At 42.2% G+C, this 14,057-nt stretch overlaps 2 protein-coding genes across 3 annotated transcripts in view; one reads left to right on the plus strand and one right to left on the minus strand.

Moving 5' to 3' along the window:
- EFCAB14 (EF-hand calcium binding domain 14) overlaps positions 1-11,500 on the plus strand; it is a 38,633-nt gene extending 27,133 nt beyond the window's left edge. For both annotated transcript variants that reach the window (XM_045897752.3, XM_045897753.3), the window contains 3 exons: positions 3,535-3,646; positions 4,679-4,804; positions 8,071-11,500. In XM_045897752.3, coding sequence (XP_045753708.2) covers positions 3,535-3,646; positions 4,679-4,804; positions 8,071-8,246 — 414 coding nt within the window. In that variant the 3' untranslated portion in view covers positions 8,247-11,500. The remainder of the gene's footprint in view (positions 1-3,534; positions 3,647-4,678; positions 4,805-8,070) is intronic.
- Positions 11,501-13,244: 1,744 nt separating this feature from the next.
- Positions 13,245-13,950, minus strand: TEX38 (testis expressed 38). The gene has a single exon (XM_045895426.2). It carries the CDS (start codon positions 13,829-13,831, stop codon positions 13,364-13,366), a length of 468 nt encoding a protein of 155 aa, XP_045751382.1. The 5' UTR covers positions 13,832-13,950; the 3' UTR covers positions 13,245-13,363.
- Between the last annotated feature and the right edge of the window lie 107 nt (positions 13,951-14,057).

The raw sequence follows: 14,057 nt of genomic DNA on the forward strand, positions 1-14,057 counted from the left end.
TGCTGAGATCCCTGGGGATTATTTTTTAATAGCTACAAGCCCCACCCTTAAAGATTTCATACAACGAAGACACAGGCATATGTAAAGAAATGCAGACCTAAAACAGGAAATTATACCATAAATTGACGTAAGCAGCAGAGCTAGAAACAAGCCCACAAGTAAAGTTGAACTCCGGCCCCCGGACATCAGGGTTTGAACAGGTTCTGCCACAGTGGAGCCTTGGCAGCTTGCTTGACGTGGCTTGGAGGGTGACAGATCAGAAGACCTGTTCCCCCTCCTGCTTTACAAGGGTGTGTAATTTACTACAAAGCTGTGAAGATTAAAGGAGCCTTATTTTAAAAAGCCCTTTTGAACTCAGCTAAGTAGGGGCTAGGAATTTGGGGTGATTTGATGAGTAGTAGGCCTTGAAGGTTTTCAAGTCTTATAGTGAAAACTTTCTGCCGCAAACTCCCCATACTGTCCCTCTCCTCTCCACTTTCTTTTCCTCCAGAAGAGGAAATTGTTAGTAGTACCATCTGTCCTGCTGTGTCTTCCAGCAGCATCCTACCTAGCATGCTTCTGGGTATAAGTCCTCTCACTGTTCATGCTTCAGAAATTCTAAGGTTTGTGAAGCCCCAGTTTCAGCTTTGTATCTCAGCAACCTTTCCCTCTCCTCTCATCCTCCTACTGGAATTTCTGTTGAAAGTGCTCTGAGAGCCTTTAAAGAAGTTTGACCAATTTGTTTTAAAAGTGTTAGATGTTTAAGTTTTATTATTTTTTATCAAATATTTATTTATTTATTTATTTGACAGAGAGAGAGAGACCGCGAGAAAAGGAACGCAAGCAGGGGGAGTGGGAGAGGGAGAAGCAGGCTCCCCACTGAGCAGGGAGCCCAATGCAGGGCTCAGTCCCAGGACCCTGGGATCATGACCTGAGCCAAAGGCAGACGCTTAACCGGCTAAGCCACCCAGGCGTCCCGATGTTTGTTTTAATGTTTGCCTTTAATCTTGTTTTTACCCTTTAAGATGGATGATAGAGCCACCACTCTGAAAAGAGAGTCCTTGCGTCAAGTGACAAACAGAACAGATACATTAAAAACCCAAAGCATAAAGATAAATAAGGGGGGCTTATTTTGAGGTAAAAAGAATGCATCAGCATCTTTATGCTTTTGAAGGGCACCTGTCCAGCTCAGTCGATAGAGCATGAGGCTCTCAGTCTCGGGGTTGTGAGTCCAAGCCCCAAGTTGAGAGTAGAGATTACTTAAAAACAAACAAACCACAACAGCATATTTGTGCTTATGAGCTACTGTTTCTTTCTCAAAAGGAGTACTTTAGTCTCCATTTGTTGCAACTTCAGGACAAAGTGATTAGTAAATTAGTATATTAGTGAATAAGGGAGTACTTTATCAGGCATCTACCTTGTGCAAGGACTTGGGGTGACCACAGTGAGCAGGACAGACATGTGACCCTTATTCCGGTGGAGCTCAAAGTCAGAAAATCATTAATACATAATTGAACAGATAATTAAGCACAAGGATGATAAGTGCTACAAAGGAAAAATATAAGGTACGATGAGGATGTTAGCAGAGATCAGGAAAGCTTCCCTAAGGAAATGAATTTTTTTTTTAAGATTTTTTATTTATTTGTCTTAGAGAAAGAGCACGCAGAAGCAGGGGGAGGGAGAAGCAGGTTCCCTGCTGAGCAAGGAACCCGATGTGGGACTCCATCCCAGAACCCTGGGATCATGACCTGAGCCCAAGGCAGATGCTTAAGTGAGCCAGCCAGGCATCCCAGGAAATGACTTTTAAGCTAAGACAATAAGTTATCTGTACTCATGACAGAGAACAGAGGCGGAGATCATCGAAAACTGGTGACTAATCAGCATTTATTTTTAGATTGCAGTCTCAGTACATATGTAGTCCATTTAAGCCCCAGCCTGTTCCTTTCACCTTGTCTCTTTCCCTGTTTTTTTTAAGTTCTTTCCTGACAAATTGTCAAGGTAGGACAATCTGTGATATGCTTTGATATCCCAGGAAAGAAAGTTTATTTGCAACATTCTCTGTGATTAGAGTGTTAATATTATAAGATCTGGGCTAAGATAAAGTAAAAGCCCAGAAGATTGTGGCTGAGTGGCTAAAATACCATCTGAGATGCCCATTGTGTGTGAGGAGCTCAAGGATATGAGGTTCAGAGGAAATGCACTTGGAAATGAACCATACATAGTACAGGCAGTTTTCGATGTAATACTTTCCATCTGTATTCGTTCTTCCCTAACTATTTCATATAGTCTAGCTATATTAAGATTTTAATGCTTTGTGAGCTAGGCTTTTGTTGAGTTTTCTAACTGCTTTTGAAAAAATAAATAAATAAAAATAACCCACCTGGGGAATGACAAGAAAAACCAAAGATCCAGATATACATGTTGAACACAAAAAGTAACAGGTGGTTACTGCTGGAGATTCTTAGTGATTTCAGCAACAGTCCAGATTTTAATTGTAAACCTCAGAATCAAATGCAGCTCATGCACATTTTTTGCCTAAATTTCCTGGTTTTGTTTTCAGACCCTTTGTTTTAAACTGTCATCCCAGTGTGTTGGTCCCTTTGTCCTAAGCATCCTAACTGGATATAATTTCTCCCTAATTTCTTTGTAAATTCAAGTATTTAGTACCTAGCTTTAGTCACCTGTGTCCATATATTAGCTCCATAATAAACCAAGAGCAATCTTCTATATGGTAACTATAAGAGTAGAAATAAAGATCAGAGGGAAATAACTGAATAAAAAAACCATGTAATAAGTTGGTGCTGTCATTGAACATAGGATTAGGACCTTTCACACTAGGCTAAGCAGTTAGAAAAGCCTAAGCCTCATAGAAATCAGACTTCTCTTTTTTTACAATTAAATGTATTTTTTATGTGCCACTCTGGATCATCCTGGGAATGAGAAAGGGCATAGAGAAGAAACTTTTTAAAAGATATAAGTAAGTTAACGAATTAGGAATTTTGCAGTTCCTTCTGTGTGTTCCCAGCAGTTCCTGCCACCAGTTGAATCCTCACCATAGTGGGGAGAGAAGGAAAAGCCAAGGTTGGTTGCTTTTTTTTTTTTTTAAAGGTGATAAGAGTGTAACACTCCCTAAATTTGTCTAGTCACAAGGTGAAGTACGGTAACAGGAAAATTATTTAGTGTGAAATAGTTCCTAGAAAATAATATCTACTCATTTAGGAAATTGGTGTTGCATGGGCACCTGAGCAAGGGTACATTTCCTTTACTGCTGACACATGCATACCTTCCCCCATCAACCAAATGTTCACAGTGAATCAGGTCATCTGTTGCATAATGTTCCCTTAATGATCTAGCCTCAAATCCCGCTAGGCCCTTATCAACTCTGAGTACCAAAGGTATTTCTATAGTATTTGTTGATTCATTCTTTTATTACTTTTAATAGGGAACCTACTGGAAGTCAAGCCCTACATGCTAAATAGGCTCTGGGAATATAATGAGGAATCAGATAAGGTCTTACTTCCACCTTAAGCCTTCTGTGATCTTTGTTTTGGGCAGAAAGAAGATAGTTCAGATTCTCAAGTATCCAAGCTAAGAGAAAAACTACAGCTGATCAGTGCTCTCACAAACAAACCCGAGAGCAACAGGCCTCCAGACACCACTAACAAAGGTGAGATACTCAGGGCTGGCTTCTGAATATTTCACGCAGGCTTGGGCAGCCTGCCTCCCACACAGGGAGTGGGGAAAGGTGTTCCAGCAAGACCGATCAAACTGAGGGAATGATGCCTGAGTGCATCGAGATGAAGCTGATACACTTTGGTTTCATTTAGAAAAAGCCCATTTTGTACATGATTTGTATTCCAGACTATTAAGGAAAGAATGGGTAATGTTTAGCTTGAAATAGACTTCTCCATGCTGTCTGCATCCAATTATAGGCAAAAATGTAACTGTCATAGTGTATATTAAACCAGCCCTAAATGTTGTTTACGGAGTCTTTTCATTACTCTAAGTGCATAAAATTTACTTAAAAATAAATACTAGTCCTTCTGAAAAACCATTAACAAATAATGATAGATAGGATCATTGATTTGGAAAGGCCCTTGGCTCTAGGTAGGGACATACCTAATCAATATTAGCAGATGCCACAAGGATGTAACCAAAGCACTGGACTGGGTTGGCTTTGACCCCTACTCCCCACAAATATTTTTTCATTTGGGGGAAAGCATTACAACCTCTCTTACTCTCTTTCGGATGGGGGCAGACTACAGTGGGAGGCTTTGTCCTAACATCATGCTGCATAATTGTATGAAAGCCCTCTTTCAGCACCAGCTGATCTGGTGGCACATACCCCAGGTCAGGCTTATAGTATGGCTCCTAGGATATCAAATATCCAATGCTGTTCTTACTTGCAGCTTAAACTCTTAGCATCTAAACCTATATAATGCTGACTTGTACTATAAGAGCTGCCCCTGGGCTTCCCACAACTTAAACCCTAATGTTATATGATACTGATTGATCTTCACTTGCCTACACAACATATCTCAGTCCATGCCTTTAACTTCAGGTAGTCACTGTGCTACTTAATTCTGAACTATTTCTCTTAAATTAAGTACATGTGCAATTGCCCTAAAAAGTGACCTTCAGTACTGGTTTAATTTGGTGTCGCATTTGATACTACTATAACAGTATGTGTTTGTTACAGAGCAAATACAGAGTTTCACATCAAAGCCGTCGGCATTGCCAAAATTCCCACAGTCTCTTGGAGATGAAACTGAGAAAGCTGTGCAGCTGAGACCTATTGCCCTACCAGGAATTTCTAGCATCAAAGGTAAATTTTTATACCATGGAGTAATAGGGAAAATGTTCAAAGCTCAAATTTTGTAATTTTTTTAACTTACAGGAAAAAGAATCCTATCTAACATTGAGCACTTCCTGTGAGCCAGGTACTTGATATGCTATGCATTACATCATATAATCCTGTTAATAGTCCTGGGAACATAAATATTCATGTGTTATACCCATTTTCTCGATAGGGAAACTGCCTAAGTCCACACAGCAAATAATGGACTGAGGCAGAATTTACACCAAGGCAATCTGACACCAAAGTTTGCACTCTTAACCAGTGCACTATAGAGCCTTCATTCATTGAGTGAGTACCTAATTAGACCCAGTGCTAAGCAGTAAAAATACAGTGTAAGATACGATCTCACTTTCCTCAAGGATGTGACGGTTTAGTGGAGAAGGCAAATAAGCAACCACAATACCGTGAGATTAGCAAAATGGAAGTTAACCCTATTTGCTAAGGCCTTCCAAAAATGAGGAGGGGTCCTTTGGCTGAAAATCAACAAGATAAACATTAGTAGGAAGGAGATGATTCCCAGTAAAACATGTTCGCCTTGCTTCCAGCAGCGTATATGCTGTTCTTCATTGTGATGTTTAGAGTCACCTGATCTTGCATTGGATAACTGCCTGTAAAATCACCCATTCCCCCCCACCTACCTTTGTCTGGCTCTCCACCTTAACTTAGATACTGCTCCACCAGGAAACAATTTCTTATCTCCTAGGACTGGATTAGATGCTTCCTGTGTTTGCTGTCTTATAATATTGTATATTTGCCCGTTTAGCACATGTCACTCTGTTGTAATTTCCTGGGAAGATAGAAAATTAACTTTACTCCCAGCCCCTAGCATAGTGCCTGGTACAGGTGAATATTTGTTAAGTGAATGAGTTATCTACGGTCTATAATTAATGCTTAAAACATAGAAGACTTAAATTATATTGCCATATAATTGCAATTACTTTTTCCCCTTATCCCCAGTTTTTCTTTTCTTTTTTTTTTTTTAAAGATTTTATTTGTTTATTCATGAGAGACAGAGAGAGAGACAGAGGCAGAGGGAGAAGCAGGCTCCCCGCGGAGCAGGGAGCCCGATGCGGGACTTGATCCCAGGACCCTGGGATCATGACCTGAGCCGAAGGCAGACGCTTAACCGACTGAGCCACCCAGGCGTCCCACCCCAGTTTTTTTTTTCTTTCTATTTTCTGGGGAGACAGGAGAGTGTTAAATTGTTGATTGGCAATACAAGTGCCTTCTCCCACTTGCCATTTATTACATCAAAAATTGAGAATGAATGGAGGAAAGACTGTTAGAGCAGATTAAGAAATAACCATCTTAACATTTGTACTTCAGTCTCTAACATAGGCCTTATGTACTTTGGATGACTATACTTTTGAAATGACCCAAAGCAGCAATAAGATTTTTATTTGAATACTACAACAATTTTATAAGCTCATGCACTATACACACAAACAACACTTTCCAGCTAGCCACTTGGTGGCAGGCATTGAGAACAAGCATCCCACCTGCTTTTCCTGGCTTTCAGAGCTTTTGAGATTCTCTAGCAGCTTCACTGGATCTGTCTCAGGACTGAAGGTAGGGCCTTCTTCAAAAGCTCAAAACTCCTTGATTGACCTTGTATTGCAACTGCTTTCTGTCCCTTCAGGCCATTTCCATTCTTCCTAAGTACCAAACAGCAGGAGGCCTATAGAATCTAGGTGTGGGGTTGACTAAATGAAGAGAGGAAAAGGATTTAGGAAGACTTCTAAAGAAACAGAAGCCTCTGACTGTCTTCTGGTATTAGAGACAAAATCTATTAAGTCATTCTGTGGGGACACAATCAAGTCCTTTTAAAACATTATGTAAGTAATCAGTCCTTTTTATTATGGGCCTTTGAGAAAATACCAGAAGAGACTGTTGATAGAAACTGTCCAATCCTTTTGGCTCAAATACTACCTTCGAAATTGAAAAGAAGCTACAGATACTACTCTCTCTCTTAGCTAGGAGAGAGAGAAAGAGCACACAGGTGCCTGATGCTTCATATACACTGTAATAACACTTTGAAGAGATCTGTAGTCCTTTGCTTTTTTTTTAATTGAGATAAAATTAACATACCATAATATTCACCTTTTTTTTTTTTTTAAGATTTTATTTATTTATTTGAGACAGAGAGAGTGAGAGACAGAGAGCATGAGAGGGAGGAGGGTCAGAGGGAGAAGCAGACTCCCCGCCGAGCAGGGAGCCCGATGCGGGACTCGATCCCGGGACTCCAGGATCATGACCTGAGCCGAAGGCAGTCGCTTAACCAACTGAGCCACCCAGGCGCCCCAATATTCACCTTTTTAAAATGTATAATTAAGTGGTTTGTAGTATAGTCACATGTTGTACAACCCTCACCACCATCTAATTCCAGAACATTTTTTTATCATCCTGGAAAGAAATCCTGTACCCATTAAATAGTCACTTCCTATTCCCCCATGCCCTAGCCCCTGGCAACCACTAATCGTTCAACCAAAATCTTTGGATTTGCCTGTTCTGGGTATTTCATATAAATGGAATCATATGATCCATGGCCTCATATCCATGCTTCTTTCAACATGCTTCTTTCACTTAGCGTAATGTTTTCAGGGTCCATCCATGTTGTAGCATGTAGCGGTATTTCGTTCCATTATATGGCCAAATAATATTCCATTGTATGGATATACTACATTTTATCCATTCATCAGTTGGTGGACATTTGGATTGTTACTGCTTTTTGGCTATTAGGAATAATGCCGCTATGAACATTCATGTACAAGTGTTGGTGTGGGGATATGTTTTCATTTCTTTTGAGTATATACCTAGGAGTGGAATTGCTGGGTGATACGGTAACTCTGACTAACAGTCTGTTTTACGGGCTCAGCTCCTGTCATTAGCTCTTAAGGCCTCTCCAGTCCTTTTTACCCATTCAACATAAGAATAGAATCTGGTAAATCTAAAAGGAAAGCCTTGGACAGAGAGAATGCCAGCCCATTCATTTCTCTGTGATCATCTGTCACTGCTTCTGTTTTGGAAGGATAGTGCCAGTGTTCCTCTCATTCTTAAAGGGTCAAGAATTGGTCTTTCTGATTTAGTGAGATAGTAAGCCTTACCTTTTGGAAACAGAGTCCGCAAAATAGCTTTTAGTACTTTGCATTCAGCTGAGGCTCCTTTTTAAACTGTTGAGTAAATTTAGCTATATGTATAGACATACTCATTTTTTTGTAATTCCTTTTTAACAGATCTTCAGGATTTATTCCACAAGACTGGCCAGGACATGGATGGGAAACTGACCTACCAGGAAATCTGGAACTCCTTAGGTTCTGCTGTGCCAGAACTAGAGACTTTGAGAGCATTTGATTCTGATGGCGATGGAAGATACTCTTTCCTGGAGCTAAGGGTAGCTTTAGGTGTCTAGCCTCGTCAGGCATCTTTTAGAAATGGGTACATACCCAGGACTACCTAATACCTACTCACCTAACACAAACAGCCCATCGATCCTCCAGTCCTCCAAACTACTGTAGCAGACTCATTGCCACCTTTTAACTTGTTTGAAAAAGCTATAAAGAAAAGTTATTTTTTTAAAAAAGAAGGCCATGTTACCTATATGATATTTAGAAATCTATGATTTCCTACAACCAGTAAGATCTTAATTTCAAAATTGCCAGGAAAAAAGTCAAGCCCTCTTTTTTTTTCTCTTTCCTTTTTTTTTTAGGGAAGGAAACCTTATCTTTTAAAACTGGAAAGTGTGTATATAGAGAGAATAAGCCACCTTTTATATTTCACATAAATTTGCCTTAAATTAGCTGCACTTTATACAGACTCAGAAAATGTCTTTCTTTTAAAAGCTAGACCTTTTCTGTTTGTAAATATTTAAAATGAAAGAAAGAATTGTGCATATTTTGTGGGAAGTCGGAAGAATGGTTTGAAACAGGCTGTGAACAAATGACTTGTTATTAAAAATCGCTAATGTTGGTAACAGCTGAAGCTGTGTCCATGTCTCCTTAAGGCACCTCCTTCAGGTGCTGCTGTGGGGTTTGCCTTGGAGGCTGGAGGAATAGATTTGGGGAGGTGACCCTGTAAGGACAGTGCTGCCTCCTGGCTCAGAAAAGTAAGATTCTGGCTGTTTGTTCCTGTCCCCTCAGCTGATCCCAACCTGTGAACCAGAGAAGCCTTGTTGGGGGTTTTTTCACTTTTAATCCTATTTCAGGGTTTATGAGCATAAACAGTTATGCATTGGGGAGCTACATTTTCCCCACTGAGTGAGCTCGATTATCTTCCCCCACCCTCCCACTCAAACCTCTCTTAGCTGTAGCTGGCGGCCGCCTCTGGTGCAGGCTCCATTCTGAATGGCAGGGCTGCGCTCCTCAGCTCACTGTCTCCGCCCGGCTACCCAGGAGGGGCTTTAGGGCATAGCTTTGCCCCTCATTGTGACCAGGAAACTCCTTGACGTTTTACCTGGAGGCCTACCAAGAAGAACGTAGTATGTTCCTCTGTGGGCTAAAGCCAAAGGGGTTGTGAAATGCAGCACATGAAATCACATCAGGTTCCCTTACAGGTGTCAGCTCAGAAGTAGCTAGAGGCATTGTGTCCAGAGGATGCCGAACCATATCAAGTAGGCCTGGAGCAGGGGGGCATCACACGATGGCAGCAAGGTTTTTCAAATCTCTTAACAAGCAAGTGTACTACTCTTCCCTTTAAATACTTCCGTAGGCCTGGTACGAAAGGTCCCAGACCGGAAGGAATCACACGTCTGTGTCACCTGTGTGTGTGCTGTGCTGTTCTTAGACGCAGGCTTTGGGCAACACGAAAGGAAGAATGTCGTGGAACTTAACTGTTCTATATATAGGCCAAGTCAGGGAGAAACTAGAGCTTTCATGGCACAGACTTTAGTAGAGCTTGTTTCCATTTTCACTTCATCCAAGTTCCCCTGTTACCAGGGATGCCATCGAGCACCTTTAAACATTTAAGGGCTGGTTTTTTTCTTTATGTAGTGTTCAGTTTAGTGTTGGCTAACTTTGACTTTTTTTCTGAAAGTATTAACATTTAGTTAAAGCAAGATGAAGTCTTTCCCCATGAATGTGTCTGCTTACCTCATTTGGCTTATGCTTCTCTTTTTAAAAAAAAACAACATTTTTTTGTCTACCTGAGCTATTTCTCTTTCTTGGAAAGGTTAAAATAGAGCATAAAGTTAGCCTGGCACTTTAGGTAACTTGAAGACCACTCTTTTTCTTCTGGCTGCCTTCCTTGCACCTCCCCCCTTTTTAAATATATATACCCTTATAGATTTTGTAACAACCAAATAAAATTCTAGCAATAAATTGAACTATACTGCTATATTTGTATATACTGTACCATAAATAGTATGTCTGTACCTGGAAGGTATTTTTTTGAGAACTGATTTATATGAAATATACTTGAGGGTAATGTAGCTTGCCCATTTTAGTTTCAAATTCTTAATTCATAGGCAGATACTCTGAGGACCGCTTAAGTCTTTGTTGTCTGTACTTTTCTTTTGTATCAGATAGCTACACCTGGAGAAGGCAGTTTTGTTTTTCAGTTTCTCACCTGTTTGTCCCACCTCGAGCTCAGCTGGTTCGCATCATCCTGGAGCTAGCTGGACCGTGCCACTTGCTGTCACATCAGGCAGAGGTCTTCTGACCACACTCTCAGACTGACTACCCTTGCCGTGCTGCTGCCCTAGCTTCCAGGCAGAACGAGGGCATCAGGTTGAGGAGATCCATTGGCTTAAGAGTTTGATGAGCCTATTCTTCAGTGTTTATTTGGGAGTTTTATTTGGAAGTTGTCTGAACTTCCCCAACCTGTGACTTTTGAGCTGTACTCAAGCCTCCTTGCCTCCTATCTCAGCTCTGAGAGGAAGATTGGGTTTTGATGTTTGTTTCGAATACTTTCACCTTTTCACCCTGGCAGCTTCTGCTGAGGCTTTCTTAAGTGACCCAAAGCACAGCTTCTCGGTCCTTCTTTTCTTTTGCCTGTACTGTCTGGGATAATGTTTACTTCAAGAGCCTCCCTATAAATCAGAGGACCAAAAAGGTGTTCTAGGAAGAGAAGAATCAAAGGAATAGAGAACCTGGCTTAGGGATAAGGGTAATGTCCTCTTAAGGGCAGAGAGGGACCTGGCACCTAGGACAGTACACCCTTCACCTGCTGCTGGCTACTTTTCCTGCCAGTGGTGTTTCCTCACTTTATGTTGCTTTGCTAGACGCAACTCCGTTGCCCCCACTTCCCACTGCTGGTCTTGCGGTCACAGTTGAAGACTTTGACTGTGATGGGCTCATACTCATAATGGCCTGCTGTTGAGTTGTTTTTAGTGACAGCTTTTGTTTGCTACACACCTCATTGGCTTACTTACCAACACCAGCTAGATGTGGTCCCTTCTTTCATATCCAAACCAGAACACATTTGGGTATTCCTGAGACTTTATAGAGTGTGTATTGTTTGTTATACGAACCTAACCTACCTTGTTGTTTTCTCATATTAAGAAATGTAAATCTACTTTGCTTTAGTGGAGCTATTTTGGTAATGTATGAGCAATTTTGGTTCTGTTTGGAGAGTGAATTCAAGGTCTCTATGACTTGAGCTTTGCTTACTTCATATCAGTAATACAGCTATTTTAATTTATCTAAATAAAACATTTCCTTTTTCTCCCAGTGTCTGTGATTAAAGGTTCCCCCCTCCCCCGCCATACCTTCAGTTACTAAGAAAACAAAAATCTGCTTTGATCCCTATTTGTATAGACTCTCCTTTTGAAAGCAAGAACTAACAGATGGTGAAGAATCTGCCTTAAGAACTGCAGCATCTAGCCTGAAAGAGTGAAGGCTGCTGCTTGGGCATCTGCAGGGTTGTGGGGGGTGGTAAGGGGAGAGGGAGTCCCTTCCCCTCTCTGTATCAGCCAAGCTCCACTTGGGTCTCCATTGGTGTTTTGCGTTTGGGGGTTTTTTTGGTTTGGTCGGTTAGTTGGGGGGTTTTTTGTTGTTTTTTTGGTTCTTGGAGTTTTTTTTTAAGATTCAGTGGAAGAGCATGTTGACAAGGAATGTTCCACTGCCTTTTTATACAGGGGGTGGGGGGGTGAAGCCCATTCCAAGAGAAAGGTCATATAGGGCCTGGGGCTTTTTCACACACAGAAAAAAAAAAAATGAGAAAAATTACACGTTTGCTAGGGTTCTAGGATTACACACACATAAGCAAACATACACGATCTGGGTGGCTTTTCCCTTCAGGGAAGACATAAAGCTTAGCTCATTTACAAATATGGCCAGATGATTTCCTCATTCCCAAAGTGAAGGGGAAAATTTATATCCCGGGGTGGAACTGGGCTTTCTTTTTTTTTTAAGATTTTATTTATCTGAGAGAGAGCACAAGCAGGGGGAGCAGCAAAGACAGATGGAGAAGCAGGTTCCCTGATCAGCAGGGACTCTGGGCTCAATACCAGGACTCCAGGATCATGACCTGAGCTGAAGGCAGGCTTAACAAACTGAGCCACCCAGGCACCCCTGGGCTTTCTTATCTTCAGAGTGGGACCAAAAGCCAGTATTCTCTCTCCTTTTAGGATTGTTTCCAAAATGCACAAAAATATCCCCTATAATGGGTATTAACTTTTGGAAGGTCCATGGATCCCTTTGATAAAGATTTAAAAAAATTAATTTTCTGTGTAATTTTAGAGGGTTCAATGACCTGCCCTCCTCCTAAGCCAATTCATGGACCAAGTTAATTATGCCCTGCAGACATGCACGTGCACACACAAACACAAAACATTTGCAAAGTGTTTTCTAACAAGACTTATCATTAGGGAAGGGACACCATGGTGTATGCTGAGAAGACCAAGAACTTTGATGCCAGGCAGATGTAAATTTGAGACCTAGCTCTGCAGTATAAAAACAATATGCCCTTGGAACCTGTCTCCTCATTTATGAGTGGAGGATTGTGAGGTCCATTTGGCAGTTTTCTTGTATTAGACATAATGTAGAGACGACCATAAAAGAACTCTGCATCATCAATATTAATAAAGAATGCAATTCAGCCAGCAATGCAGTGTGGCTCACGGATCTCACAATGACTTGTTTTGCGTGTGACACGGTCACTGTGAATTGCCATGGCTCATGCACCCCCAACAGCTCTCACTCTTGTGGCAGCTGTGCTAAATGTCCCACAGACCAGCAGTGCCACTGGGTACCTGGCCCATGGTCTGGCATGCGTTTTTGGTCTTAAAATACTGAATAGAGGGATGTTGAGCTCATGTTTACTGATTCTCTGTGTCTCCCCACAGCCAACCCTCTGGTTCCCGTTTATGACCTTCATTCAGCTCTTTTTGCAAAGTGCCCCCATCAAACGGGAAGGACATTGCCCTCCTAAGGACAAATGAGACACAAGGGAGCCTTGGGCTTTTTCTCAGTCTTTCATAATGTGACATCCAGATGGGCTCTGGCCTCTGTGTCAATACCACCTTCCTGGGGTTAGCTCCATTTTCCTGCTCTGCCCCTGATACCTCCAGCTCCCACCCTCAGTGAGAGGAAGCTATAATTCTGAAGCAAAAGGCTTGGCACTGAAGCAGTGGTCTCCATGGGCCATAGTGGGGAGGGAATGGAAGTGGACGTTCCTTTCAGGACAAGTGTCCAAAGGGTAGGAGACTGAGTGGTTCAGCACTGGGGGCAGGTTGCACAGGGAAAGGGCAAAGGGCACCTCCTGGAAGACGGGAACTGGGACTGGGGAGCTGGTGTGGGACCGCAGCATTGGCGAAGGTAGGGGCTGCAGCGGAGGTCGTAGCGGGGCAGGGGCCTCCACCTTGGGGCTGCTGTCTTGGGCGGCAGAGTTCCTGCCCGCCGGTATGTCCAAATCCCATAGAGGATCTGCATTCTGGACCTCAGTCTCGGTCTTGGTGACAGCAGGGGGAGGGCCCGTGTTGATGGCTGTGTTCATGCCATAATGCCGACGCTTGTTAATCCAGTACAACAGCGGGCTGTAGGTGAACGTGGCGGCCCTCATCACCTCCACCCACTCCTGGGCACGCTCTTCCCGCCGCAAGTTCTTCCTCCAGTGCAGAAAGAGAATGCAGCCGCCGGTTACCACAGAACACAGCCCCAGGAATCCGAAGTACAGTGAGACCCACACTGAGGCAAGAAAGAATAAGAGGCAAGCTGGTTGATAGCTCTAACTTGGGGCCTGAGCTATTTCTCATTCCTCTCCCTATCCCATTCATCAATTATCCCAT

This window comes from Mirounga angustirostris, unplaced genomic scaffold (assembly GCF_029215605.1).
Source record: "Mirounga angustirostris isolate CCGP_5_RB_7025 unplaced genomic scaffold, mMirAng1.0.hap1 SCAF_4, whole genome shotgun sequence".
NCBI classification, from domain to species: Eukaryota; Metazoa; Chordata; class Mammalia; order Carnivora; family Phocidae; genus Mirounga; species Mirounga angustirostris.